General features: G+C 40.3%; 2 protein-coding genes across 3 annotated transcripts in view; both read left to right on the top strand.

Annotated features, from left to right (window-relative positions):
* The first annotated feature begins 1,297 nt into the window (after window positions 1–1,297).
* Window positions 1,298–21,980, top strand: LOC115164649 (RING finger protein 10-like). Its single transcript, XM_029717351.1, has 17 exons — window positions 1,298–1,863; window positions 16,462–16,646; window positions 16,936–17,141; window positions 17,234–17,324; window positions 17,410–17,594; window positions 17,721–17,857; window positions 18,121–18,275; window positions 18,409–18,534; window positions 18,633–18,870; window positions 18,988–19,121; window positions 19,233–19,350; window positions 19,459–19,560; window positions 19,666–19,803; window positions 19,980–20,062; window positions 20,244–20,301; window positions 20,493–20,636; window positions 20,726–21,980. The coding sequence occupies exons 1-17, from the start codon at window positions 1,707–1,709 to the stop codon at window positions 20,797–20,799; spliced, it is 2,331 nt and encodes a 776-aa protein (XP_029573211.1). The 5' UTR covers window positions 1,298–1,706; the 3' UTR covers window positions 20,800–21,980.
* A 263-nt stretch (window positions 21,981–22,243) lies between these two features.
* Window positions 22,244–27,876, top strand: part of LOC115164648 (protein PRRC2C) — a 32,406-nt gene continuing 26,773 nt past the window's right edge. Inside the window, exons 1-2 of one of the 2 annotated variants that reach the window (XM_029717349.1) lie at window positions 22,244–22,325; window positions 22,584–22,674. The gene's annotated coding sequence lies outside the window, so the exon portion shown is untranslated. Of the gene's footprint in view, window positions 22,326–22,432; window positions 22,675–27,876 lie in introns of those variants that run through there. The other variant, XM_029717350.1, reaches the window with a different exon arrangement.

Below are 27,876 nucleotides of genomic sequence, written 5' to 3' on the forward strand. Positions count from 1 at the left end.
TTAATAAATAGGGAGGTCTTACATTTTTACTAAAATGTAATTATATTCCTGAATCATTACCTGCTAAATTGGCTAGGTTTCACCAACAATCTTTAATGGCCTGGGAAATATGTTTCCTGCACAATTTTTCCCCACATAATGCTCTTTTGTGGAATAATTCAGACATAACTATAAGGAATAAGTCATTGTTCTACCCCAGCTGGCATGAGAGGAATATTGACTTTGTTCTTGATATTTTTGACAACAAGGATAATATTCTCACATATGAACAATTTATAACATTGAGTTTCCAATACCTTTCAGAGAGTTTATTTCTGTGATCAAAGCTGTTCCCAGTGGTATAACTACACTAATGAAAACTCATCTTAGATTTGGTAATGATCACAAAGTTTATCCAGAACTCAGATTGGAAGGCGTGGGCTTACTTGAGAGATCTTGTTGTAATAAATATATAAGACAAATTCTTCATTCACAAATCCAACTTACACAGAGAGGAAAGTTTTTCTGGAACATGCTTATTCCTGACATTGTCTGGAAAAATGCATGGTTAAGGCCTTACAAATACTGTATACCAAACAAAGTTAAGGAAGTGCACTTCAAAATTTTACATAAGATATATCCATGTAATTCTATGACATCCAAATTTGTGGCTATGGATGATGTCTGCATTTTCTGTGAAAAAGAAGGTGAGAATCTGTCTCACTTGTTCTTTGAATGTAAATTTGTGTCAGAATTTTGGGAAAAACTTGCAAAATACTTATTTACCATTATGAACACTGCCTATGTTTTTGACATGAAATATATATGTTACTATTGAAATGATAACAAGACCACTGAAATTATTGTAATTTTTTAAATTCTTGTTGCCAAATACTTCATACACAAACAAAAAATCCAAAATTCTATACCACAATTACACATTTTTCGGATTGAATTCAACTATCTTATTAAAACATTAACCCTAGCGAATAACAACAAGAATAACATTTTCCTGAATCATTATTATAAGATTTTTTTCACAGTGAATACAATTGCACTAAAATTGTTTATTTTGTTTTATTTTATTGATATTTTTTGTATGTTTGAGTATTTTCTTGTTAATACCTGTGTTTTGTTTTGTTAGACATGTTTGATGTAGGTTGATTTTTGTATTATGAATAATAGAAAATAATAATAAATAAATAAAGATTCGAACACAGCTTCAGTCTTCCACGTTAGTTATCCTAACCTGCTATGCTAATAATTAACGTTAGCTATCGATGAGTTCAAAAATGTTGGGTTGTTACTACATTTCCCATAATCCCTCCCCATACAAAAGAACAAACACGCCGATCTCAACTGGGTCTTTATGGTTCCTGTTGCCATTAGTAGGAGATCGTCCATGCGATCATATTTTTGGTGGAAAACTGCACAAGTGTCCGTTTGGACAGACCTTGGAGAACGGTCGACGCCTTGTTGGGGCCAAGTGTTTCCCAGAACGCGAAAAAGCAGAACTTTACGGGGTCTTGGCCCCGCGGTGTGAGCCTTCGTTTTCTCTTTCTACACAGCCTCCATTACTGAGACGCCTAAATTGTGTCTCTATTTTTCTCTTGTTTGTTTTGTTTATCAATATGTCGCCGTGATGGAGTTTCTGTGTTTGACAGAAATGAATCAGGGCCTGACCCGCAGTCGCAACAACCCGGTCTCCTCTCCCTTTGCCCCATTTAATGCTAGAGCGCTCGGACGCTCTCTCCCTGGAGCGCGGCCTAAATACCTCTCGCAGAAAGGAGACAACTATGGAGAAGAATCCAAACAGCAATGCCAACAGCAACAAGGTTCCGCGTTCTACAGGCCCAACAGCTGGCGAATCTAAACCGAAAACAGGTGAACATTAATAATTCGAACCAAATCCTAGTTCATCTTTCCTGACTGGTTTAACGACCCACCCAACGTTGTCTTAGCTTGCTAACTAGTTAGCTAGCTTTAACGCTGGCCTAGTAGTAGTGCATGGTTTGTTTACTTGATATGGGAGATGACGTGTCTTGACAGAACGGGTGCGTTCGCTCTGGCTATCCGATTTCAGACCAGTCTCGTCTGAGTGTGCAAGAGTTAAGAATAACTGAGGTATTTACGAACGCTCAACACCCGTTGACGGTGTCAGTATTTTATTTTACTAGGCAAGACAGTTAAGAACAAATTCGTATTTACAATGACTGTCTACACAGCAAAACCCAAACCAGGACGACGCTGGGCAAATTGTGGCCTGCCCTATGGGATTCCCGATCACGACCGGTTGTGATACAGTGAGGTCTACAGTGATGCCTCTAGCACTGTGATGCAGTGCCTTAGACCGCTGCGCCACTCGGGAGCCCGAGTCGGTAAAGAAATCTGCAAAAAAAAGCGTATTTCAATTGTTGCCAGTTGCAGTTAGTCACCAATGCTCTGGATAACATAACAGCCTAACAAGCTCTGCTAGGTTGAGTAAAATGTTCAGAGTGAGGTGGTCTCTCATTTGTGTCTGGAAGTAGCTAGCAAGTCAGCCAGCTAGATTGGGTGCTTGATTGCCGTTGTGAGGTCAGAACGCTCAGATCAACCCTACTCCTCCGTCAGAGCGTTTTGTGTGTGCTCTGAGAGCGAAACTCTCTGAATTTACCAACGACCAGAGCGCCCTCTGGCACTCCACATTTAAGTTATGAACACACCCAACATTTAAACATTCACCAAGATTCCAATGCTTAAGTTAAGGATATTTGCACATTCCATAGAATTCTACACATATACAGTACAAGTCAAAGGTTTGGGGACACCTACTCATTCAATGGTTTTTCTTTATTTTTACTGTTTTCTACATTGTGGAATAATAGTGAAGATGTCAAAACTATGAAATAACACATGGAATCATTTAGTAACCAAAAAAGTGTTAAACAAATCAAGATATATTTGAGATTCTTCAAATAGCCACCCTTTGCCTTTGACAGCTTTGCATGTGCTTGGCATTCTCTCAACCAGCTTCAAGGTAGTCACCTGGAATGCATTTCAATTAACAGGTGTGCCATGTTCAAAGTTAATTTGTGGAATTTCTTTCCTTAATGTGTTTAAGCCAATCAGTTGTGTTGGGACAAGGTAGGGGTGGTATACAGAAGATAGCCCTATTTGGTAAAAGACCAAGTCCATATTATAGCAAGAGCAGCTCAAATAAGCAAAGATAAACCACAGTCCATTATTACTTTAAGTCAATCCTGAAAATGTTAAGAACTTTGAAAGTTTCTTCAAGTGCAGTTGCAAAAACCATCAAGCGCTATGATGAAACTGGCTCTCATAAGGACCGCCACAGGAAAGGAAGACCCATAGTTACCTCTGCTGCAGAGGATAAGTTCATTAGTTACCAGCCTCAGAAATCGGCAATTAACTGCACCTCAGATTGCAGCCCAAATAAATGCTTCTCAGAGTTCAAGTAACAGACACATCTCAACATCATACATAAAGGTTCAATAAAAAATAAACTGTTCAGAGGAGACTGTGTGAATCAGACCTTCATGGTCGAATTGCTGCAAAGAAACCACTAAAGGACACGAATAATAAGAGACTTGCTTGGGCCAAGAAACACGAGTATTGAACATTAGACCTGTGGAAATCTGTAATTTGGTCTGATGATTCCAAATTTGAGTTATTTTGTTCCAACCACTGTGTGTTTGTGAGACGCAGAATAGGTGAACGGATTATCTCTGGATGTGTGGTTCCCACTGTGAAGCATGGATGTGTGATGGTATTGGGGTGCTTTGTTGGTGACACGGTCAGTGATTTATTTAAAATTTAAGGTACTTAACCAACATGGCTACCACAGCATTCTGCAGCGATACGCCATCCCATCCGGTTTTGCGCTTAGTGGGCCTATCATTTGTTTTTCAACACGACAATGACCCAAAACACACCTCTAGGCTGTGTAAGGTCTATTTGACCAAGAAGGAGTGTGATGGAGTGCTGCGTCAGATGACCTGGCCTCCAGAATCACCCGACCTCGACCCAATTTGAGATGGTTTGGGATGAGTTGGACCGCAGACTGAAGGAAAAGTAGTCAACAAGTGCTCAGCATATGTGGAAACTACTTCAAGACTGTAGGAAAAGCATTCCAGGTGATCAACTCTTGAAGCTGGTTGAGAGAATACCAAGTGTGTGCAAATCTGTCAAGGCAAAGGGTGGCTACTTTGAAGAATCTAAAATCTATTTTGATTTAACACTTTATTTGGTTACTACATGATTCCATATGTGTTATTTCATAGTTTTGATGTCTTCACTATTATTCTACAGTGTAGAAAATAGTAAAAATAAAGAAACCCTTGAAAGAGTAGGTGTGTCCAAACTTTTGACTGGTACTGTATATTCAATAAATAATGCTGATATATCTAACCACAGGTTAACTATTGTTCAGTTGAGAATTGAGTTATTCAAAGGGTCTGTTTCATGCATACACTGAGTGCTTACTTAACACCAGGGGCTGGTGGAGTTAAAAGTGAGCTAGCCCAATAATGGACTAAAGTAGCCTTACATTACAACTTATAGTCCAAGGACCTTACATGTTCTGATAGAGGTGAATTGTTCTGGCAGCCAAAACGGCCAAATACTCCATCGACATGTGAATTGATTCTCAATTGCGTTAAGGTTCTAGAAATCTAAAGCCCTCTACTTTCATATCACATCAAAATAATTTCACAAATGCGAAATATACACTTAATGTACACTGTTTTATAACAGTTGCAGCCAACAGTATTTTTTTTGTGACAACACGTTTGTAGGGTCAGTCTTTAGTTTACACACAGGTGTTCGGACATGCAGATAGCTAATTGGCACAGGTATATCTCTGTCTGTTTTCTGTAAACAACCGCAGTAGCATCGAAGTATGGCCGAGTGGGAATCCTTACCCTATAAAGGTGTGTAGTAATTGTCACATTTTTTAGAATATTATTTTTTGCTGATATGAAAGATAAGTTACTTATGTTTCCATAACCGAACCGCAAGCGATGCGTTTTAACTTTCGGAACGAGCTTCGGGGCTCTTAACAAAACCCCCGGCCACCAGATACTATTGTCATTAGGCGCTAATGTAGTTAGTGTCTATGCATTGGGTAAAAATGAGTTATAAAGGCCCTAGACAGTGGAGGACACCATCTAGTTTTAGCATTGTAGATTGTCTCCCTTTGCCATTCATTTGGGATTGAGGCATAGGTTTTTAACAGGAGCTACACAACAGGTCCAACAACTCCTGACAACTTTGATTTTAGAGTGATCTATCACTTTAAATGTATGCATTTATGAGTTGACTTGTTCTGGCTTGTGCTTAAGTCCATACAGCCTACCCAGTGCTAGTCATGTGGGTTTTAAATATCAGCTTGCACAGTTTGCTCAATGTTTACTTTGTCTAGGATTTTTTGAAAATGAGATGGCTGGCAGGATTTTGTTTACTTTTCACCAATAGGCCTTTCAGTATTGTCGTCTTTTAGATACATTGCCTTCAGAAAGTATTCACCCCTTGACTTTTCCACATTTTGGGTTACAACACACATTTTAAATGGGTTAAATTTAGATTTTTTTTGTCACTGACCTACAATACCCCATAATGTCAGTGGAATTATGTTTTACATTTTTTTTTACATATTAAAAAAATGATGTAAAGCTACTAACCAATACTGCCCAAAAATTATTGGCAAAGCAATTACATTTTTGTCCTGAATACAAAGTGTTATGTTTGGGGTAAATGCAACACATTTACTAAGTACCACTCTCCATATGTTCAACTGTAGTTGTGGCTGGATCATGTTATGGGTATGCTTGTAATCATTAAGGACTGGGGAGGATAAAAAGAAACGGAATGGAGCTAAGCATGGGCAAAATCTTAGTTAAACCTTGTTCAGTCTGTTTTACACCAGAGACTGGGAGACAAATTCACCTTTCAGCATGACGATAACCTTCAACAAGGCCAAATCTACACTGGAGTTGCTTACCAAGAAGACAGTGAAAGTTCCTGAGTGGCTGAGTTACAGTTTTGACTTAAATCTGCATAAATCTATGGCAAGACTTGAAAATGTTTGTCTTGCAATGATCAACAACCAATTTGACAGAGCTTGAAGAGTATTGAAAAGAATAAAGGGCAAATAATGTACAATCCAGGTATGCAACGCTCTTAGACTTATCCAGAAAGACTCACAGCTGTAATCGCTGCCTAAGGTGATTCTAACATGTATTGACTCAGGGGTGTGAATACTTATGTTTATTTTGATTTTATTTCACCTTTATTTTACCAGGTAGGCTAGTTGAAAACAAGTTCTCATTTGCGACCTGGCCAAGATAAAGCATAGCAATTCGACACATACAACAACACAGAGTTACACATGGAATAAACAAAACATACAGTCAATAATACAAATTAAATTAAATATTTCTGTATTTCATTTAATACATTTACATACATTTCTTAGAACGTTTTCAATTTGTCATGGGGTATTGTGTGTAGATGTGTGAGAACATCTATTTAATACATTTTGAATTCAGGCTGTAACATAACAAAATGTGGTTTAAGTCAAGGGGTATGAATACTTTCTGAAGGCACTGTAGGTATTTCATACAACAGTAATAATATCAGCAAGATCTTCATAATCTTCACCCCTTCCTTAGATTGATTTGTTTTATACTTTACATCAGAGTGCCTCAGGGAAATTGTGTGAAAGGCAGATAAAGCAATGCAAATAATGCAGTCAGGTGGGAAATTCACTTTAGGGTCCACTGGCATGAATACGTTTCAGCAGCTCAAATCAGCAGGATAGGGGGCATTGTATTTAGGAGGTCATGGATCACTAAAATAATGGTTATGGTCACAAATATTATGGGGACACCTACACATTTGGCACCCAAGCACGAGTTATCAGTATTAGAGGTCAACCGATTATTATTTTCAATACTGATTATTGGAGAACCAAAAAAAGCCGATACCGATTAATCGGCCGATTTAAAATAAATAAATATTAATAATAATATTTATAATAATTGTTTTTAGATATATTTGTAATAAATGACAATTATAACAATACTGAATGAACAATTAACACTTATTTTAACTTAATATAATACATAAATCAATTTAGTCTCAAATAAATAATGAAACATGTTCAATTTGGTTTACATAATGCAAAAAGATAGTGTTGGAGAAGAAAGTAAAAGTGCAATATGTGCCATGTAAAAAATCTAATGTTTAAGTTCCTTGCTCAGAAGATGAGAACATATAAAAGCTGGTGGTTCCTTTTAACATGAGTTTTCAATATTCCCAGTTAAGAAGTTTTAGGTTGTAGTTATTATAGGACTATTTCTCTCTATACCATTTGTATTTCATATACCTTTGACTATTGGATGTTCTTATAGGCACTTTAGTATTGCCAGCCTAATCTCAGGAGTTGATAGGCTTGAAGTAATAAACAGCACTGTGCATCCCAGCATTGCTAAGAGCTGCTGTTTGAATGAATGCTTACGAGCCTGCTGCTGCCTACCACCGCTCAGTCAGACTGCTCTATCAAATATCAAATCATATACTTAATTCTAGTATAATAAACATACAGAAATATGAGCCTTTGGTCATTAATAGGGTCAAATCTAGAAACTATAATTTTGAAAAAACAAAACGTTTATTCTTTCAGTGAAATACGGAACCGTTCCGTATTTTATTGAACGGGTGGCATCCATAAGTCTAAATATTACTGTTACATTGCACAACCTTCAATGTTATGTCATAATTATGTAAAATTCTGGCAAATGAATTACGGTCTTTGTTAGGAATAAATGGCCTTTCAACAGTTCGCAACGAGCCAGCCGGCCCAAACTGCTGCATATACCCCCTACTCTGCTTGCACAGAATGCAAGAGAAGTGACACAATTTCCCTTTTTAATATTGCCTGCTAACATGAATTTCTTTTAACTACATATGGAGGTTTAAAAAAATATACTTGTGTACTGATTTTAAGAAAGGCCTTGATGTTTATGGTTAGGTACATTATTGCAACAATTGTGCTTTTGTTACGAATGCGCTTTTGTTAAATCATCAAGTTGAAGTAGGCTGTGATTCGATGATAAATTAACAGGCACCGCATTGATTATATGCAACGCAGAACAAGCTAGTTAACCTAGTAATATCATCAACCATGTGTAGTTAACTAGTGATTATGTGAAGATTAATTGTTTTTTATAAGTTTAATGCTAGCTAGCAACTTACCTTGGCTCCGTGCAGCCACAAGGTCCTTTTGATGCAGCACTCAGCCTGCCACGCAGTCTCCTCGTGTATTGCAATTTAATCTGCCATCATCGGCGTCCAAAAAGGCCGATTTACCGATTGTTATGAAAACTTGAAATCTGCCCTATTTAATCGGCCATGCCGATTAATCGGTCGACCTCTAATCAGTATTGCCTATTATCACTTATATGAGAAACACGAATCCAAGATGGCAGCATGTCATGTCGTTTGTCTGTGACTAGTACATTTTAACCTACTAATAACCTATTTATTTATGATTTGAGTAACTTCCTTGTTGTGTAGTGCAAACTATTTTGTTTTTGCTGGTGTAAAGATCACGAGTCTCCCTCAACTCGGCACTTCATTACTTGAAGTTTACCAAAGTAACCCTATCTCTGGCTGGCCTGAGTTCCTTCTTCGTCCGCGGAGTGTCTCGTCCAAGCTGCTCCTTTTTGCTCTTTACCTGGCTGTCAGTGACAGTTCAACAATCCCCAACCCGTTCTCTCAATCGACCTCAACACCCAATCTACTCACACGCGCAAACACTCACATTTAGACTCATACATACACGCTGTCCCTCTCTCCTCTTAACTTCCTTGGCCTCTATTTTTTACATTTCTCAGAGAAAATGACAATTTTCGTGGTATTGCTTTGTGCACTGACTTTACTGAACTCTGGAGAAAACACACATTGCCACTGGGTGAGTACATCTGATCCACCTCTACGCAGACGACACCATTCTGTATACTTCTGGCCCTTCTTTGGACACCGTGTTAACAACACTCCAGACGAGCTTCAATGCCATTCAACTCTCCTTCCGTGGTCTCCAACTGCTCCTAAACACAAGTAAAACTAAATGCATGCTCTTCAACCGATCGCTGCCTGCACCTGCCCGCCCATCCAGCATAACTTCTCTGGACGGTTCTAACTTAGAATTTGTGGACAACTACAAATACCTAGGTGTCTGGTTAGACTGTAAACTCTCCTTCCAGACTCACATCAATCATCTCCAATCCAAAGTGAAATCTAGAATTGGCTTCCTATTTCGCAACAAAGCATCCTTCACTCATGCTGCCAAACATACCCTCGTAAAACTGACCATCCTACCAATCCTCGACTTCGGCGATGTCATTTACAAAATAGCCTCCAATACCCTACTCAACAAGCTGGATGCAGTCTATCACAGTGCCATCCGTTTTGTCACCAAAGCCCCATATACAACCCACCACTGCGACCTGTATGCTCTCGTTGGCTGGCCTTCACTTCATCATCGTCGCCAAACACATTGGCTCCAGGTCATCTACAAGACCCTGCTAGGTAAAGTCCCCCCTTATCTCCGCTCACTGGTCACCATAGCAGCACCCACCTGTAGCACGCGCTCCAGCAGGTATATCTCTCTGGTCACCCCTAAAGCCAACTCCTCCTTTGGTCGTCTCTCCTTCCAGTTCTCAGCTGCCAATGATTGGAACGAACTACAAAAATCTCTAAAACTGGAAACACTTATCTCCCTCACTAGCTTTAAGCACCAGCTGTCAGAGCAGCTCACAGATCTCTGCACCTGTACATAGCCCATCTTTAATTGAGCCCAAACTACTACCTTTTCCCCTACTGTATTTATTTATTTTATTTATTTTGCTCCTTTGCACCATATTATTTATATTTTAACTTTTAACTTTCTTCAAACTACAAATCTACCATTCCAGTGTTTTTTCTTGCCATACTTTATTTACTTTGCCACCATGGCATTTTTTTGCCTTTACCTTCATTATCTCACATCATTTGCTCACATTGTATATAGTCTTATTTTTTTTCTACTGCATCATTGATTGTATGTTGTTTTACTCCATGTGTAACTCTGTGTTTTTGTATGTTGTCGAACTGCTTTGCTTTATCTTGGCCAGGTCGCAATTGTAAATGAGAACTTGTTCTCAACTTGCCTACCTGGTTAAATAAAGGTGAAATAAATAAAAATAAAAAATCTGACAATGGGCTCTCCTGTCCATTAGACATTTTGTCTGCAGGAACTCGCTCTTTTTCACTCGGTCCACTCGTCCAAGTGCCGATGCATTTGTGGCATGATGTGAACAGTACGAATTTGTGTCACTACCAAAGTCTAATGGTTTTAAATGGCTGTTTTGTATTGTCGGGAAACTCACTTGTAGAATTCGCTTGCTGTAGGTCTCTTAAAAAAGAGAAGCCGTGCAAGGTTATTAAACAGAGGTCCCTAGTTATTCTTCTATTGTTGATATCAGGTAACGTGCAGCCTAACCCTGGCCCTGATATGCAATGTCTCCAAACCCCCTCTGATTTTAAATCTAGATCTGGTTTTGGTATTTTTCATTTAAATGTTGTCAAAAATGGATGGGGTTATGATTTGGGCTAAATCAACTGATGCTGATGTAATTGTGTTTTCTGAAACCTGGCTCAGCAAGTCTGTTCTTGATAAGGATATTTGTATAAGTGGTTACAATGTTTATCGTACTGATCGAGTTAAGAAAGCTGGGGGTGTGGCTATATATGTAAAAACGAGTCTAACTATTTGTAAACAGTTGGAATTTCTTGCTTTGAATATTGAGGTTTCAAAGGGTCTCTCTATAACTGTGATTGGCTGTTTATAGACCCCCCTCTGCTCTCGGTGATGCATTTTCTTCTCTGATGAACCTTATGTCTAAACTTATTTTACAGTGAAATTATCTTGATTGGTGATCTCAACTGGTGTTGGTTAAAGCCAAGTCTGATGATTTAAAAATGTTTTGTAATGCTATGAATCTTACCCAGTTGATTAACTCACCCACTCGCCCAAATCTTAAATGCCCAGAAAAATCTACCCTGATTTGATTTGATATTGACAAATGTTCCACATAAATATTCAGCAGTTGGTGTTTTTTGTAATGATTTAAGTGACCATTGTGCTGTTGTTGCTGTTAGAAATACTAAGGTTCCTAAGACAAACCCACGTTTTATTCCTAAGAGAAATTTGAAGTGTTTTAATGAGCAGGCTTTCCTTCATGATTTGTTTTATTTTGCCTGGAGCAAGATTGATCTTATCCCTGATGTGGAAACTGCCTGGAAATTCTTTCATGATGGTTTTTCCCAAATAGTATGCCCCATTCCACAGGTTCAGGGTTAAAGGGCGGGATAATCCATGTTTTTCTTCTGAGCTGTCTTGTATTATTCACGACTGTAATCTAGCCTGGGCTAAAGCAAGGAAATCATGTTCTGATGCTGATTGGCTTATTTTTAGGCAGTTATGAAACAAGTGTTCTTTTCTTCTCAGGAAGGCCAAGTCTGAATATTTTGTCTGTTACCACTGATAACCTGAATGACCCTAGAAAGTTTTGGAAGGCTATTAAGTCTATGTCTGGTAATGTTAATGAATTACCGTCATTTGTATTGAAGGACTTTGTTGCTGTATATGACACAACTGAAATGCAGAATTGTTTCAATCAGCACTTTGTATCATCTGGTAGGCTGTTTGATTCAGTGTCCTCTGTCTCTGTACAACCCTGTGTGGATGAAACAGTGAGAGCTGGTCAAACCTTTAGCTTTTTGCCATTCTCAGTGCAGGTGGTACATAAAGCCCTGAAATCCTTAGATCAGAGAAAGCCTGCAGGTCCTGATCTTCTTGATCCCTGCTTTTTAAATCTGACAGCTGATTTCATAGCTGAACCACTTACAAATCAGTTCAATCTAACCCTGGAATGTAATGAAATTCCAAAGATCTGGATATCAGCATTTGTCCTACCACTTTTAAAAGGGGGAGATCCAACTCTTTTAAATAATTATAGGCCAATCTCAAAGCTGTCACCCCTGGTGAAAATACTTGAAACCCTTGTGAATGAACAGCTAAAAGAGTTTTTATTTCTAACTCTATTTTATCAATGTATCAATCGGGCTCCAGGAAGAAGCATAGCACAATTACAGCAGCCATGACGGTTTTAAATGATATCACTGAAGCCCTTGACAAAAAACAGCACTGTGTCTCACTTTTTATTGATCTCTCTAAGGCTTTTGATACAGTTCATCATGCTATACTGCGGCAGAGATTGTCGAGTGTAGGTTTTTCAGAGCATGCAGTTGCATGGTTTGCTAACTATCTGTCTGATAGAACTCAGTGCACTCAATTTGATGGGCTTATGGCTGTTAAATTGTCTGTCTGTAATGGTGTGCCCCACGGCTTTGTACTTGGTCCTCTCTTATTCACTATTTATATAAATAATTTAGACAAAAATGTCCAAAATGTGCAACTTCATTTTTATGCTGATGATAGTTATTTACTGTTGTGCCTCGTCTCTTCCAAAAGCTTTCCAGAACTTGCAAAATGCTTTTTATACTGTTCAACATACCTTGTGTCAATTGAAGCTTATCCTCAATACTGACAAAACTAAACTAATGGTGTTTTTTAAAGCAAGAAATAGACCTTTGAACTTTTCACCTATTATTACCTGTCAGGGCATTGAGACTGTAACGCGTATAAATATCTTGGAATTTTAATTTATGACGGCCTCTCTTTTAAATTGCATATTCAACAACTTACAAAAAAATTGAAGCTGAAATTGGGATTTTATTTTAGGAATAAGGCCTGTTTTTCTTTTGAAGCCAGAAGAAGGCTAGTATCAGCTACATTTATGCCTTTACTAGACTATGGGGATATTTTATATATGAATGCTTCCGCTCAGTGTTTGAGATCAATTGACACCCTTTACCATGGCACTTTGAGATTTATTTTAAACTGCAAAACCCTTACGCACCACTGCACTTTGTATATCAGGGTTGGCTGGCCTTCTCTAGTCACTCGTAGGCTCAGTCACCATTTTTGGTTTACTACCGTTTTATTTGGGCATTTTTATTGTTCAGAAATGTGGTGGGTACTCTCTTCGTTCGCTGGACTTTATCCTGCTAACTGTTCCAAATGTCCGAACTGAATTTGGTAAAAGGGCTTTTATGTACTCTGCCTTTTATGTACTCTGCGCCATCGTCTTGGAACGCCTTACAAAATACTTTTAAACTGGAAGAACTTGTCCCGATTGGTATTTTTAAATCACTGATGAATGATCATGAGACTGATTCCCTGACCTGTCAATGTTTTTAATTTGCTGTTTTTGATTTTGTTATACTCTTGTGAATTCTATGGTTTTTACTAGATTATTTGTAGTTTTTCATGTTTGTCTGTAATTTTTGTAATGACTTGGTGCTGCCTATCTTGGCCAGGACGCTCTTGAAAAAGAGATTTTAAATCTCAATGAGCCTTTCCTAATTAAATAAAGGTTTAATAATCATTTTAAAAATCTAGACATGACATTGGAATATCTTCACTCCTACAGTAAAACCCTATACAGTAGGCTTCAGTCATAAGCCAATTCAATTGGAGAGAAAAAAAATGTATCACAATTCAGTTTGGAAAAACAAATCCTGTGTGAATCGTCCTCTGGCATAATGCACATGCTTGGTTAATAAATACAAAACCGTCTCTAGTAATACCGTCTGAATAGGGCTATGGCAAAGAATAGGCTTATCAGCATGCACCGCATCTTTCCATGGGATCCGTCAAGGCTGCACAAAGCAGAAATATCACTGAAATATACTAGTTCCTACACAGCACCTTCTATATTCAAACGAAATAGGCCTTTTTTATAGTCTAAGTTGATGAGCAAATGGGCAGCATCATGCTCATATCAGTTCTCTAGAATGCAAATGTAGTCTTCCTAGTAGGACTCTGCAATAACAAGGTGCTGTATGCGCATCTTTTTCAGTGTGTTTTGGGAGTGGGAGCAAGAGTAGATTCCAACCACAGGAGTCGACTCAAAATCCTGGAGTTGTGCACCACTAGCAGCAGACAGTTGCAGCAAACTCAAACGAACATTGAAAAACAACCTAGCATGTGACAAACGATGCAACTGGCTAAGAAACAAGGACAAAGTCATCTTTTAGTAGCCTTTCTTGTCAATTTGACCAACTTCTACATGTGGGCTTTGGATATAATTGTTTTTTCCTTCTACCAAATGCTCTGTATGCTCTTGTGTGCTCTGCCAATGTGGCTGGTGAATGATACAGTGCGTTCGGAAAGTATTCAGACCCCTTGACTTTTTCCACATTTTGTTACGTTACAGCCTTATTCTAAAATTGATGAGGAAACATCAATTTAAATCAATCTACTCACAATACCCCATAATGACGAAGCAAAAACAGGTTTTTAGAAATATTTCTAATGTATTACAAATAAAAAGCTTATTTCATTTACATACAGTGGGGAGAACAAGTATTTGATACACTGCCAATTTTGCAGGTTTTCCTACTTACAAAGCATGTAGAGGTCTGTAATTTTTATCATAGGTACACTTCAACTGTGAGAGATGGAATCTAAAACAAAAATCCAGAAAATCACATTGTATGATTTTTAAGTAATTCATTTGCATTCATTTTGCTCCTCAAAACAAGACATGGTATCAAGAACAGGATGAAATGAGCCACCTTACTAGTCCCCACATGGCAGGGTTTCTTTATAATCTTGCTAGCAATCTGGCCATACAGAATCCCAGCAACACGCTGACTTCTGCCCCATTGAAGCGCGCACAACGTTTTCGGGACGTTGTCAGCCAACCCACCTATATTAATTCAGCAGCTGCGGGCAGGCACTGCAAAAAATGCTTTTTGAAAATAATTTTTGTGATAAATCATTTTCAGTGTGAACTTAAACAACTAAAACCAGATATAAAATATCTCAACAATAAAGGACCTAATATATTTTTTTTTATTAGATGAGAGAACTAAGAAGCATTGCATGAGGTCCCCGTTTGAGTCACTAAAATAGCATTAAAAACAAGCCAGAAGCCATGGCAAAATGTATAGGAATCTGGCATTTAAACCTGTACATTTCCTCTTGGGCCCTATGGCAAAATGTGTAGAATAGAGTGGGGAGGAGTATACAGTGTTCAGAAGCGACTTCACCGTACATTTTCTGGATTTAGCGTCATTTTATGCTTTGTTTTACTATTGACAGTTACAGCTGATTTCGGGATTGTATATTGATTCACCCTCTTTAAATAGACATCTTTTGATTCGTTTCAGTGAACCGTTTCGCTGCCAGCTCCTGATATTAGGGATATTAAAAACTACAATCTGTCTCCTGAATTAGTTTTTGTCCTCATTGCCAAAACTCCTTTGCTAGTTATACCATGATGTAACTAAATAATAAAAATATTTTTTGTTGAATAGTCATGACTGTTGTAAGATGCGGATCCAAGTCAAATTTTGAGGTCCATCGGCGTCTTTGGCGTAAGGTTAGCTGGACGTTTCTGACTGGTCTTGGAACTGTGACAACAGATAGCCTCTCCCCGCATGGCTCGATGGGATATGTAGTGATTTTGCTAACACAGACAGATATGTATAGTCATGTTTCCTTAACTTTTTTAAACTGAGTTAAATCGGACTTTATTAATAAAAAATATATATATACTACTTTTTACCTTTTTTTTCTTTTTTTAAAAAATTTTTTCCTCCCCAATTTTGTGGTATGCAATTGGTAGTTACAGTCTTGTCTCATCGCTGCAACTCCTGTACAGACTCGGGAGAGGTGAAGGTCGAGAGCCATGCGTCCTCTGAAACACGACCCAACCAAGCCGTGCTGCTTCTTGACACAATGTCCGCTTAACCCAGAAGCCAGCCGCACCAATGTGTCTGAGGAAACGCCGTACACCTGGCGACCGTGTCAGCGTGCATGCGCCTGGCCCGCCACAGGAGTCGCTAGAGTGCAGTGGAACAAGGACATCACTGCCGGCCAAACCCTCCCCTAACCTGGACAACGCTGGGCCAATTGTACGCCGCCCCATGGGTCTCCCGGTTGCGGCCAGCTGCGATAGAGCCTAGACTCGAACCAGGGTCTCTAGTGGCACAGCTAGCACTGCCTTAGACCACTGCACCACTCGGGAGGCCCCTGACTTTATTCATATAATGAGTAATCGAGGAATGTCAGGTGTAAATTGACCCAAGAAAAACTTGAGAAATTAGCAACTCTACAGAGTGCAATGACTACAATGAAAGGCTAAATTGCTTCCGGACACGAAGGCCCCGCAGAGCTCTTCCTCACCACTATTGCAGGAAATTGGCTTTAAAACACACAAACTGTACCACTGCTGAAATAAGTCCTAGGGGAAACACTGGAATTGTGCTAGAATGATAACTCTCCATATTTTCCCCTTTCATTCTCCCCAGATGGTAAGAATAATGGAAGCTCTAAGCGCTACAGCCGCAAGCGAGAGCCCTCCCTTCCCAAGAGTGACAGTTTCCCTGGCCCTCGTCGCACCAATTCACAGAAAAGCAAGAATTTTGACAAGAGGCCTACCCAGAGAGGTGAAGCCCGGCAGTATGGCATTGCAGGTGGAGGAAGACGTGAAGAGGTGAGCGTTCACAAGAATTGACATTTATTTATCCTTTTTTGGATATGGAATAACATCAAAGTCTATTAAAAAGAGAGCTTAGTTAGGTTCTATATTTGTATATTCCCACATTGAATTAATATCAATATAATTGCACTTATTGACAAATTAATGGTAGAATTATGAGTCACTGAACGGTAGAAACAAGGCAGCATCAACCCACATACAGTAGGACATCTATCTGGAATATTATTATTCCTACCTGTGAATCAGAAAAGTTGGGCTCTAATTTTCTTCTCCCTTCCCCCAGGTAGCAGAGTGCCGCCGGGCCGAGTTCAGCCCGGCTCAGTTTGCTGGACCCAAAAAGATCAGTTTGAACCACTTGCTCAACTTCACGTTTGAGCCTCGTGGGGGCCATGGTGGCCTAGGAGGAGAGAAACACTCCTACTGGGGCCGCCACAACAAGTGGGGCCACAAGCATAAGCCCTTCAACAAGGAGCTTTTCCTCCAGGCCAAGTGAGCTCCTGATCAATTCAGTCTACTTTGTACAGTATGAATTGTTAGGTTGCTATTTATTAACTAATTGGTCTTTTTTTTTTGTGCCTTAGCTGCCAGTTTGTGGTGACTGATGACCAGGACTACAAGGCTCACTTCACTGACCCAGACACTCTTGTGAACTGGGACTGTGTGCAGCAAGTGGTTAGTTCCGTACACCAGATCTCTTTGGCTTGAAATCGCCACGTCTTATTAGACTTTTAATGCAAATATTATTTCCCCCCTCCAGCGCATCTACAGTCATGAGGTTCCCTCCTGCCCCATCTGCCTCTACCCCCCTGTAGCGGCCCATATCACTCGCTGTGGCCACATCTTCTGCTGGCCATGCATGCTGCACTACCTGTCTCTCAGTGACAAGAGCTGGTCCAAGTGCCCCATCTGTTATGAGTCTGTACACTCTGACGACCTCAAAAGGTTAGAGTGAGAGAGCGATGTTAAACAGCCTTATTAGAAAATTCTGTATCGCCACCTTAGGGGAAATAAAATATTATGGTTGAAAATGGTTAGTAACATGCTCTATCCCCTCGTATCTCACTGCAGTGTGGTTGCGATGGAGACCAGGCAGTATGCAGTTGGTGACCTCATCACCATGCGCCTAATGCGCAGGGAGAAGGGGGCTCTGGTGGCCATGCCCACCTCCCAGTGGGTGAAGGTGGAGGAGCCTATTTGCTTTGGAGGTGAGAGCTTTTCATTTTATCAGACGGTCTGAATATCCAGTGACTTATAGTTAGTGCATCCATCTTAAGGTAGTTAGGTGAGACAACCACATCAGTCATAGTGAGTACATGTTTCCTCATTAAGGTAGCCATCAGCAAAGTCAGTGCTAGTAAGAAAAGACAGGTGTTAGTGCAAAGAAGGCAAGGTTGGATGATGACAATGTTTACCATATAACTGTGTCTGTGGTATGCTATATGTGAGTTGTTGTACCCCTGTGTTGTAGATGTGCATCTGAGCCCGTACTCCAAGCTGCTGCTTGCCTCTCAAGAGCAGGTACTGGGCCTGGTGGCTGAGGAGAAGTTTGTTTTGCAGGCTCAGCTCACCCAGGAGGAGGATGCCACAGCCTGCTTCATCCAGAGTGCCCTGTGCAGTCTCCAGGTAACACTGACAAACAACTAGCTTGTAATTTAAAACACAGGTAGTGTCTACTGCATTGTTACCCAAACTTAGTTCAAGTCATATAGGCCTAGGTAGCATGAACTAACCCCCTCTTTCCTCTGCTGTGGTCCAGGAGCGAGAGGCGGCTCTGCTGAAGCACCAGAAGGCATGTACTAAGGACAACTTAGAACTGTCAAGTCTCACTCTGGCAGACCCCCCCTCCCCTGAGGAGGTAGTGACAATCTTCAGCAGTACCAAGGTAAGTGTTGCCATTTAAAACCCCTTTATGTAACATTACTCTCCAAATTCACCCATGTTATTGGGTCTGAGAGATTATCCGTGTTTTACTCTTTCCAGCCGGTGCTACAATACTCCTCTGCATTTGATGATGAGGTAGCAGAGGTTCCAGAGGAGGACCCAGAGGAGGCACCTGGTGAGGAACCAGAGATCCCTGAAGGGCTCCTGGAGAGAGTAATGGAGGAGTCCACTGAGGATGCAGCTCCAGAGCCCCAGCCTGCTGAGAACCCTCCCAGCCAGGCTGAAACAATGCGCCCCCAAACCTCAGAGCATGGCCCTTCCTATTACTTCTACCAAGGTAGGATACCCTTTAGCAAAATGTCTTCATCAGTCTCTCCACTCAATGCCTACCTTGTCATCTATATTGTCATCAAAAGTCCAGTCTCTGTACTTACTCCTTTCGTTCTCCCTTCAGCGGAGGACTGCCAGCAGATGTTTTTGCACCCAGTGAACGTGCGCTGTCTGCTGCGTGAGTACGGCAGCCTGGAGGCCAGCCCTCACACCATCACTGCCACTGTGGTGGAGATTGAGGGGCAGACTATCACAGAGGTAAGTGATTAGAACTGTAACATACTACTTAAGTATGTTTATTCATGAAACGTACCAAGACTTTTTTTTCTTCTTCTGGCTCATTTCATTGTTTTCATTCTCTGGCTAAAGGAGATTCGCCGTCGACACCGCTACCTGGCTCACCTGCCGCTCACCTGTGAGTTCAGCATCTGTGAGCTGGCCCTGCAGCCCCCCACCCTGTCCAAAGAGACCCTGGACAGCTTTGCAGGTTAGATATCCTAACACACACACACACACACACAGTCTATTCATGGATTGTTACAGTACTACTCCTCATATCCAAATCTTCTTTCTCCGTCATTCTTATGTGACTCAGATGACTTGGAGAAAAGAAAGCGTCTTAGACAAAAGAAAGCAAGGGATGAGAAGCGTAGGGAGAGGCGTATTGAGATGGAGGAGAACAGGAAGCAGGGGAAATGTGAGTACATTTTACTTTAGGTTGTTTCTCATTGTAGAATGTGTAACTAAAAACCTGTGGTCAGATGGAGTATCTTAAGTTTACGGTCTTCTATCTCTCTCTCAGATCCAGAGGTGCAGATTGGGCTGGAGAATTTTCAGCAGTTCCCGGCGTTTGGGTCCCCACTTCACAATGGCAGTCCACCTGTGTACCCTGAATTTCTGTTAGCCCCTCCCTCATTCCTCAGCACCAGCCCTGTCTCTGGTGAGACCAGCTTTTTCAAATGTCCTTCATTTTGATCGGTTTAGAAATGTTAAGTCTTAGCGACTCAATAGATTTTGTGACATGGAATTCATATTTTGGACAAAATATAGCGCATTACAAACAGTGCCTTGGACGTGTGAGCCTTGTGAACTGAAAACACCATTTCCCTGTTGCAGATGGGCTGATGTTCCCCAGTCTGAGTGGACACAGCCCTGTGCCCAGCGTGGAGGATGACTCTAACTGCATGTCGTTCGCTCAGGTCTGTTGGCCTAACTCATTCATTTACTCACTCCTTCATGTATTATTTTCATTATGGACTGATTACCTTAGATGTCAGGATGTATCACGGCCTTTGGATATTGACAATGTAGACCAGTAATAGACAATTTGTATAACTTTCTGACTTTTTTGCTCATCATCCCTTATTCTCCCCTGTATAGATGCTGAGAGATGGGAAAGCCAGGGCAGATGCTGGGCCATGGACCACCTCAAAGAAAGGTGACAACTACACATCTAAAGCCTTCCATTTCTCCTGTGTCTGTTAGTGCTTGCTCAAATCAGTTGGCCAGACAAGTATTGTAGCTGAAACCTATATTGGACAGCGAAGTGTCAATAATGGGCAGTGTTGGACCATGTTTGACTCCTCTTTTTCTGTGCTGCTCCATCATACATGCTGCTGGCTCCTCCAGTGGCAGATAGCGATGGAGAGAGTGATGGAGAGAGTAACCGGGTCCCAGTTCCGAGTTTCCAGAACTCTTTCAGCCAGGCCTTTGAGGAGGCACTCCTGCAGCACCAAGGTCCAACTGCTCCAACCCAGCCGTTGGTCATCCCTGGTCAGTCTTTCACTGCGTCTTTGCTTGTGATTGATGACTTATTTATGGCGTTAGACTGCATACTCATCTCATTCCTCACTCTCTTTCAGAGGAAAAGGGAGGGAAAAAGAAGAAACAGAAACAGAAGCTTCTATTCAGCACCTCCATGGTTCACACAAAGTAGACTACACTGAAGTTGAAACTTCTCCCTTTACCCTCACACTTTTTATTTGATCCATCTCCTGCTATCACTGTCATTTTTCCATGCAGCTCTATTTTAGAATTATAAGCAATGGAGAGAAAATGTTTAGTATGTAGCCAAAGGAAGTAATACCTCCACCACAGTCCCACTCACTATTTCTTCACTGGAACACCATGCAATTGGTTTATTATGCATTCTACAATAATGCGAGCGTGCAAAGATTTGTTCCACAACAAAGATTTTGTCAGACATACTTTGGGGTTAGACTGATCAGTTTACCATAGTAGGATCTACTTAGGGTTGATTAGAATGGAATTAGTTTTAGGGATGCATTATATATTTGGGGTAGCAGTCAGCAAGCTGTAGGTACGTTACACCCAATGAACCCAATGAGTCCGAACACTGTCAACCCTGAATTTGGTCTTCAAATAAATGTCTACTGGTAAAAGGCAGAAGCTGGCGCACACCTCAAACTTTTTTAGAGGTGCAGACTGAGCGTAAACTAAAACAATAAAGACGCACACTGTTCCAAAACGTTTTAATGGGTATAGTAACCAGCATTGCTGAAACATTGGTTGGGAGCATAATTAGTGTGCCACTTTATTTTTATACTAAACTAACAAAAACCCTTCCAATGAAAGTGATGTTATATTTGAGCTTCATGCTGAGATGGCCTGAACATAGCAGAACCTCTATGCATGAGTCTGATTCTCTTAACGGTCTGGAGGAAATGCAAGGAATAGTGTAGTTGTATTAAAGAGGCTTGAAAACCTGTTGTGTGTTGGTGGCTGAGAAATGCACTGTAGACCTCGTTTGATTTATTAGACCATGCATATGAATTTTCTTCTTTGTTCAGTTTTTCCTTTTCCTCATTTTACTTTAAAGAACTAGTGTGCGGTCCAATTTGTAACATTGTCATTTTACCCCCTGGTTTCAATTCAGTATTGCAAATATATTTTGTGTGAAGCTAGAGATTTGCATACTTTTGATTGCTTGCTATATAAGGAGTGAAAAGGTGGGATTTAAAGACACTATATAAGTTTTGTTTGAAGGTTATTTTATTTGCCTTTTGATTATTTGGGCGGGAAACATGAGTAAACATGAAATAGGCTTACATGAACTGGCCTGACATTGGAATGAATAAAGGGTTATGCACAAGCAAACTAATTGTCTGGATATTTTTGGTATTGCAGCAACAATGAGAGGGTATTGATGCGCCATTGTACTAGGTAACTAGGAGGAATGGGTTGATTTTTGAAAAATGTATCGGAGTTGAAATTATGTCCCTAATCAGAACCTACCCATATATCGAAGGAGATGCCTTTACATCTCACCTGTCGCAGACCATGTCAGTGTAGTAATGAAAACTGTCCACATGGTGGGACACCATACTGTACCTACCAACTTGTAGCTAGCAGGCAGCCAGCCAACTACAGTATCAAAACAAATCCCTCACCTCTACTACCAAGTTGGAGTGAGCCAGGTGGCAAGGGTGTGAGGAGAGAAAAGTAAGTCAACTAGTTACAGATGGCTATCAACTCGTTTAGCCAGTTTCAAATGTATCTATTGAAAGCTCATGTCTCAGAATAGCTGCGATTCAACCAATAATTGTCTTGACATTTGGTGCTGGGAGTCTCCCAGCATAATGTCAAAAGACAATTCTTGGTTGAATCGCAGCTAGTCTCCGTGCAACCTGGCTACTAGTGTGTTCGCAACAGGTTCGCCTCTGCCTGACTGATATAACGTTACCCTTTCCCACACCGCAGATCGATTGACTGAGGTTTGGTTGAAGAAAATTATTAGGTCCCTGGTGAATGGTGCGGATAAACACGACAGGTGGATGGATTTCTCAGTGAAGTAAGTTAATTTAGCTTCCTGTATTAAGGTTAGCTAGCTAATGACTAAAAGCTGCGACGGGATAATAGTTCACGCCAGCCAGGTTTTGTAGCTAGATACTCATCTAACGATTGTTTAAACGAATCGATTCACATAAAAAACGACGCAGGGATACGCATGGCTAAGTTGGTAAGTAAGCTAGCAGCTAACGTTAGCTAGCTACATTGAGCTAATTGACAGAGAGCTAGCTAACGATTTATAAATCTACTAGCTAATTATGCTACGTATCGCTTGCTAGTTTGTAGTTTTCTTCTCTGGTCCTCATGGTTTCACACGTGCTGGATAATATTGTAATGTTTGTCTGTTTTGCTAAATCAGCGTCTCTTGACTGAGACTAACTGTTAGTTAGCTAGGTTCGACTAGCCAGGTAACGTTATACTAGCTAAGCTCCGACATAGATAAGTCTCACTACTCGTTAGCTAACTTTTTGCAAAATTACATGACATGCATTTTAAGGAATCGATTCAGGATCGCATGTAGCAAGTGTTACAAAGGCAGTTTCAAAACTCTAGGCTAAAAGTTGGTTAGCCTACATTTTCTTTGTGCTCTTGCGGTGGTGCGTAGCTGGTGCGCTAAAGTTAGCTAAACAACGAACGAACAGCGTTAGAGAACGTGTAGGGTCAAGACGAGACTCACCGCAGAATAAAATATCACGGTGCATTATGTTATATCACTTTCCTGGGCAATGAACTATCATCGATCTGACAGAATAAGAGTGAACACGCTAATACGAAAATAATCGCACCCCTATTTTCCACACCCCCACACTACTAGTCTCACACAAGCAACTTCTCAGAGGTTAAAGTGTTTTTTATTTTATTTCACCTGTATTTAACTAGGTGTTGCTTAGTTTTTGTTCACATAACAGTTTGGTAAGTATTTTTCCTCTGCAAAACTTAAACTGGCTAAACAAGACTGTCATTAACATGACAGTGTTACCCACACAATGCCAAGGCACAGTACAGGAAATTAGGTTTCATTTTAACCATTCCAGATGCCTTTTTACTACATGGGTACGCAAGTGTTACTCATAACCATTTCAGACAGAAGATGTGGTATATTTCCTGTAAAAAAAAATATATTTTTATTTTATTTATTTATATATGTATATGTAACCCCCTTTCAAACAGCCCCTTATTTACCACTTTCTTGCAGCCATACCGTTTGTATACATATCAGTGGTAACTGGCAAATCAGGAGAGGTGGGGGGTGTTTTCATTTATTTTACCAGATAAGTTGACTGAACACATTCTCATTTACAGCAACGACCTGGGGAATAGTTACAGGGGGATTAATGAGCCAATTGGAAGCTGGGGGTGTTTAGGTGGCCATGATGATATGAGGGCCAGATTGGGAATTTAACCACGCGGTCTGTTTGCATTTCAAATTAGGAAGATATTAAACATAGAAGTGGTTCCCTGCTTTTTTTGTAGGGAAATTCACAGACCTGGTACCTGTATTTTGGTTACAGGCTCTGTGACTAGGTCTTCATGTGGTTTTTAATTTACCATGTTTTTTTTACCCCCTACCCTATTCAGATATATACGAAAAGCTGGTATAATTTTTTTTTTTTCAAGCAGGCATGGTAAATTAGTGCTATTTCGGTCTGTATGAAAGGTATGTCAATGGTGTCACCAAATGAGTAATGACTAGTAGTGAGTACAATATGTGTATCCAGACCACACTGTCAAATAGATCCATAGTTCCTCTTAAGAACAGTGACTGAAGTCTAAAAGTGTCTATACTTACCAATATGATAGAGGACATAGTGGTGTGCATGCACCACACACTGACACTAGCAGGTTGCAAAAAATAAATGTAGCCTAATTCCGATTTAGGCTCAGAAAAGTGCTAGGCCTAATATTAAGTTCTCTATTGATTTTACTTTGCTCTCTTCTTCCTCTTAGGATCCTATCTTTTCCTTTCATCTCCCAAATGACTTTTGTTCTCTAGTAGTCAAGTCACCACCAAGTTATTCCTCGTGAGTGTCTGTGTGTGTGTGTCCCTAATGGTTGCTTATGTTCTATAAATGTTTTTCAAATCAAATTTAGGCTCGATGCAGTGTTAAAGCCTGCAGGATTGCTCTATGGACATTGCATTCTAGGCCTTATCTCAACCTTTGCTCTGCAGGTGTACTGCACTCGTAGACAGATTCTCAGTCAGATCACAGAGGCTCTGGTGTGCTGTCGTTCTAAATGATATGCGGTCATGTCCATGTAAAATGACCCATGAGCACCAACGTGAGTTCATAGGATCATGTCAAACTGGGTGTCTATTTAAAAATTTTTTTTTAGCATATATACATTTTTCAACTATTTTTCCATCCTAAAAATTTTAACTAAGCAAAGGCTTTGGTTTCTGGTCAGGTGGAAAAGGCGTCTTAGAAAACATCTACAAGAAAAAGTCTTAAAAGGTATTAGATATACATCAAAACAAAATGTTGAAGACCCCAGACAACTAATATCAACACTTTTAAACTACATGACCAAAAGTATGTGGACACCTGAATGTCTAGAATGTCATTGTATGCTGTAGCATTAAGATTTCCCTTCACTGGAACTAAGGGGCCTAGCCCAAACCATTATTCCTCCTCCACCAAACCTTACAGTTGGCATTATGCATTCGGGCAGGTAGTGTTCTCGGGGCAGCTCTAGCAGGGCAGACATTTGATGAACTGACTTGTTGGAAAGGTGTCATCCTATCACGGTGCCACGTTGAAAGTCACTGCGCTCTTCAGTACGGGCCATTCTGATGCCAATGTTTGTCTATGGAGATTGCATAACTGTGTGCTCGATTTTATACTTTTTCTGCCATCTGTAAGTCTAAGAAACATTTCCTTGTGCCTTGAACACACACCTTGAACAAAAATATAAATGCAACATGTAAAGTGTTGGTCCCATGTTTCATGAGCTGAAATTTGATGTGAGTATTTCTCCTTTGCCTAGATAATCCATCCACCTGACAGGTGTGGCATATCAAGATGCTGAATAAACAGCATGGTCATTACACAGGGGCACCTTGTGTTGGGGACAATACATGGCCACTCAAATGTGCAGTTTTGTCACAACACAATGCCACAGACAATGTTCCCTCTATTTTTTTTTGTCAGGTTTGTTGAGCGCAAACTTGAACGTTGTGAGAATTCTGTGCAACTTCCGCCGCGCGTTTACTGTGAACGCTGAGGTTGTACCTGCTTTAAGTTAGTTTTAACAGTGGTCAAGTAGGCTACTGTTGTTATTTGATCATAATGTATACCTACCAGAGTGGCCTACCATTTAAAAAAAAAAAAAAAAACAATGGAGAAAATGGATCCCATAAAATTTTTACATGTTAATAGCTGTTTTATCGTTCAGCCTACAGTAGCAGCCAATGTGTGGTGTTCAGTGTAGGTCTACATTCCTTGAGACTTTTGGAGACAAAAAACATGCAGGGCTTGATATTAACCTGTTTATCCACTTGTCCTAAAGACAAGGAAATGACTGAAAATGTTGTGATGTTTGATGCAAGAAACCACTTTACAAAATAAAATGCATCATTATTCCCATACCATTATTACAGAGAACCAGACAAATTATGCTACCCTCTGCCTATTGGCTACATAGCTTATTCAAGCCTGTCTCAAAATACAACACTGCCCCTTTAAGACAAAACAAAGTTCTTTACATGACTCATTTTTGAAATATGTCTTGAAATACACACCTTTTTGTGCTCTTGTAGGAAGCAAATTATCTATGCTGAACAAAAATATAAATGCAATTTCAGTTGTTTTAGAGTTACAGTTCATATAAGGAAATCTGTCAATTGAAATAAATTCTTCAGGCCCTGATCTATGGATTTGACATGACTGGACAGGGGAGCAGGCCCACCCACCTGGGAGCCAGGTCCACTCACTGGGGAGCCAGGCCCAGCCAATAAAAATTAGTATTTCCCCACAAGGGCTTTATTACAGACAGAAATACTCCTCCGTTTTATCAGTTGTCTAGGTGGCTGGTCTCAGATGATCCTGCCGGATGTGGAGGTCCTGGGCTGGCGTGGTTACACATGGTCTGCGGATGTGAGACCAGCCACCCGGACAGCTGTTGAAACTGTGGTTTTGTTTGCACAACCAAAGAATTTCTGCACAAATTGTCAGAAAGCATCTCAGGGAAGCTTATCTGCATGATCGTTATCCTCACCAGGGTCTTGACCTGAATGCAGTTCGGCATCGTCACAGAGATACCGCGACGAGATCATGATGTCCATTGTCGTGCCATTCATCCGTTGCCATCAACTCATGTTTCAGCATAATGCACGGCCCTATGACGTAAGGATCTGTACACTTCCTGGAAGCTGAAAATGTCCCCCCCAGTTCTTCCATGGCCTGCATACTCACCAGACGTCACCTATTGCTTTGGATGCTTTGGATCGACGTGTACGACAGCGTTTTCCATTTCCTGCCAATATCCAGCAACTTCACACAGCCAATGAAGAGGAGTTGGACAACGTTCCACAGGTCACAATCAACAGCATGATCAACTCTATGCGAAGGAGATGTGTTGTGCTGCGTGAGGATATTGGTGGTCACACCAGATACTGACTGGTTTTCTGATCTACACCCCTACCTTTTTATTAAAGGTATCTGTGACCAACAGATGGATATCTGTATTCCCAGTCATGCGAAATCCATAGTTTAGGACCTAATTAATTAATTTCAATTGACTGATATCTTTACATGAACTGTAACTCAGTAAAATCGTAGGAATTGTTCCATGTTGATTTTATAATTTTGTTCAGTATATTTTCTAAATTCTCTCCCTCATGAGGAGGGAGGATAATGAACTTTCACAGAAGTAACAGGTAAAGTTAGACCTTTCCATTTTTTTATGAAGCGATTTGAAACTCAAATTTCCCAAAAATCGGTAATGGAATTTCTGCAATTGAATTGGCTACAATGGGAAATCATAATAGTGACAAACCACTGGTTTGTTAAACTATGAAATGAATGTTTTTTTGTTTGGCATACATTTACTGCCCATGTCAAACATCTATCTACTGTATTCTCTTCCCCAGTTGCGATGAGCTTATTTTGAATCTGTCTCATAGCAGAGCTCATTCTATGTTTTTACCTCATTTGTCTCTCTAGTTGAAAGGTAGGCTAGTCCCTACTCAATTGAACTTGGTTAG

This window comes from Salmo trutta, chromosome 27 (assembly GCF_901001165.1).
Source record: "Salmo trutta chromosome 27, fSalTru1.1, whole genome shotgun sequence".
Lineage (NCBI taxonomy): Eukaryota > Metazoa > Chordata > Actinopteri > Salmoniformes > Salmonidae > Salmo > Salmo trutta.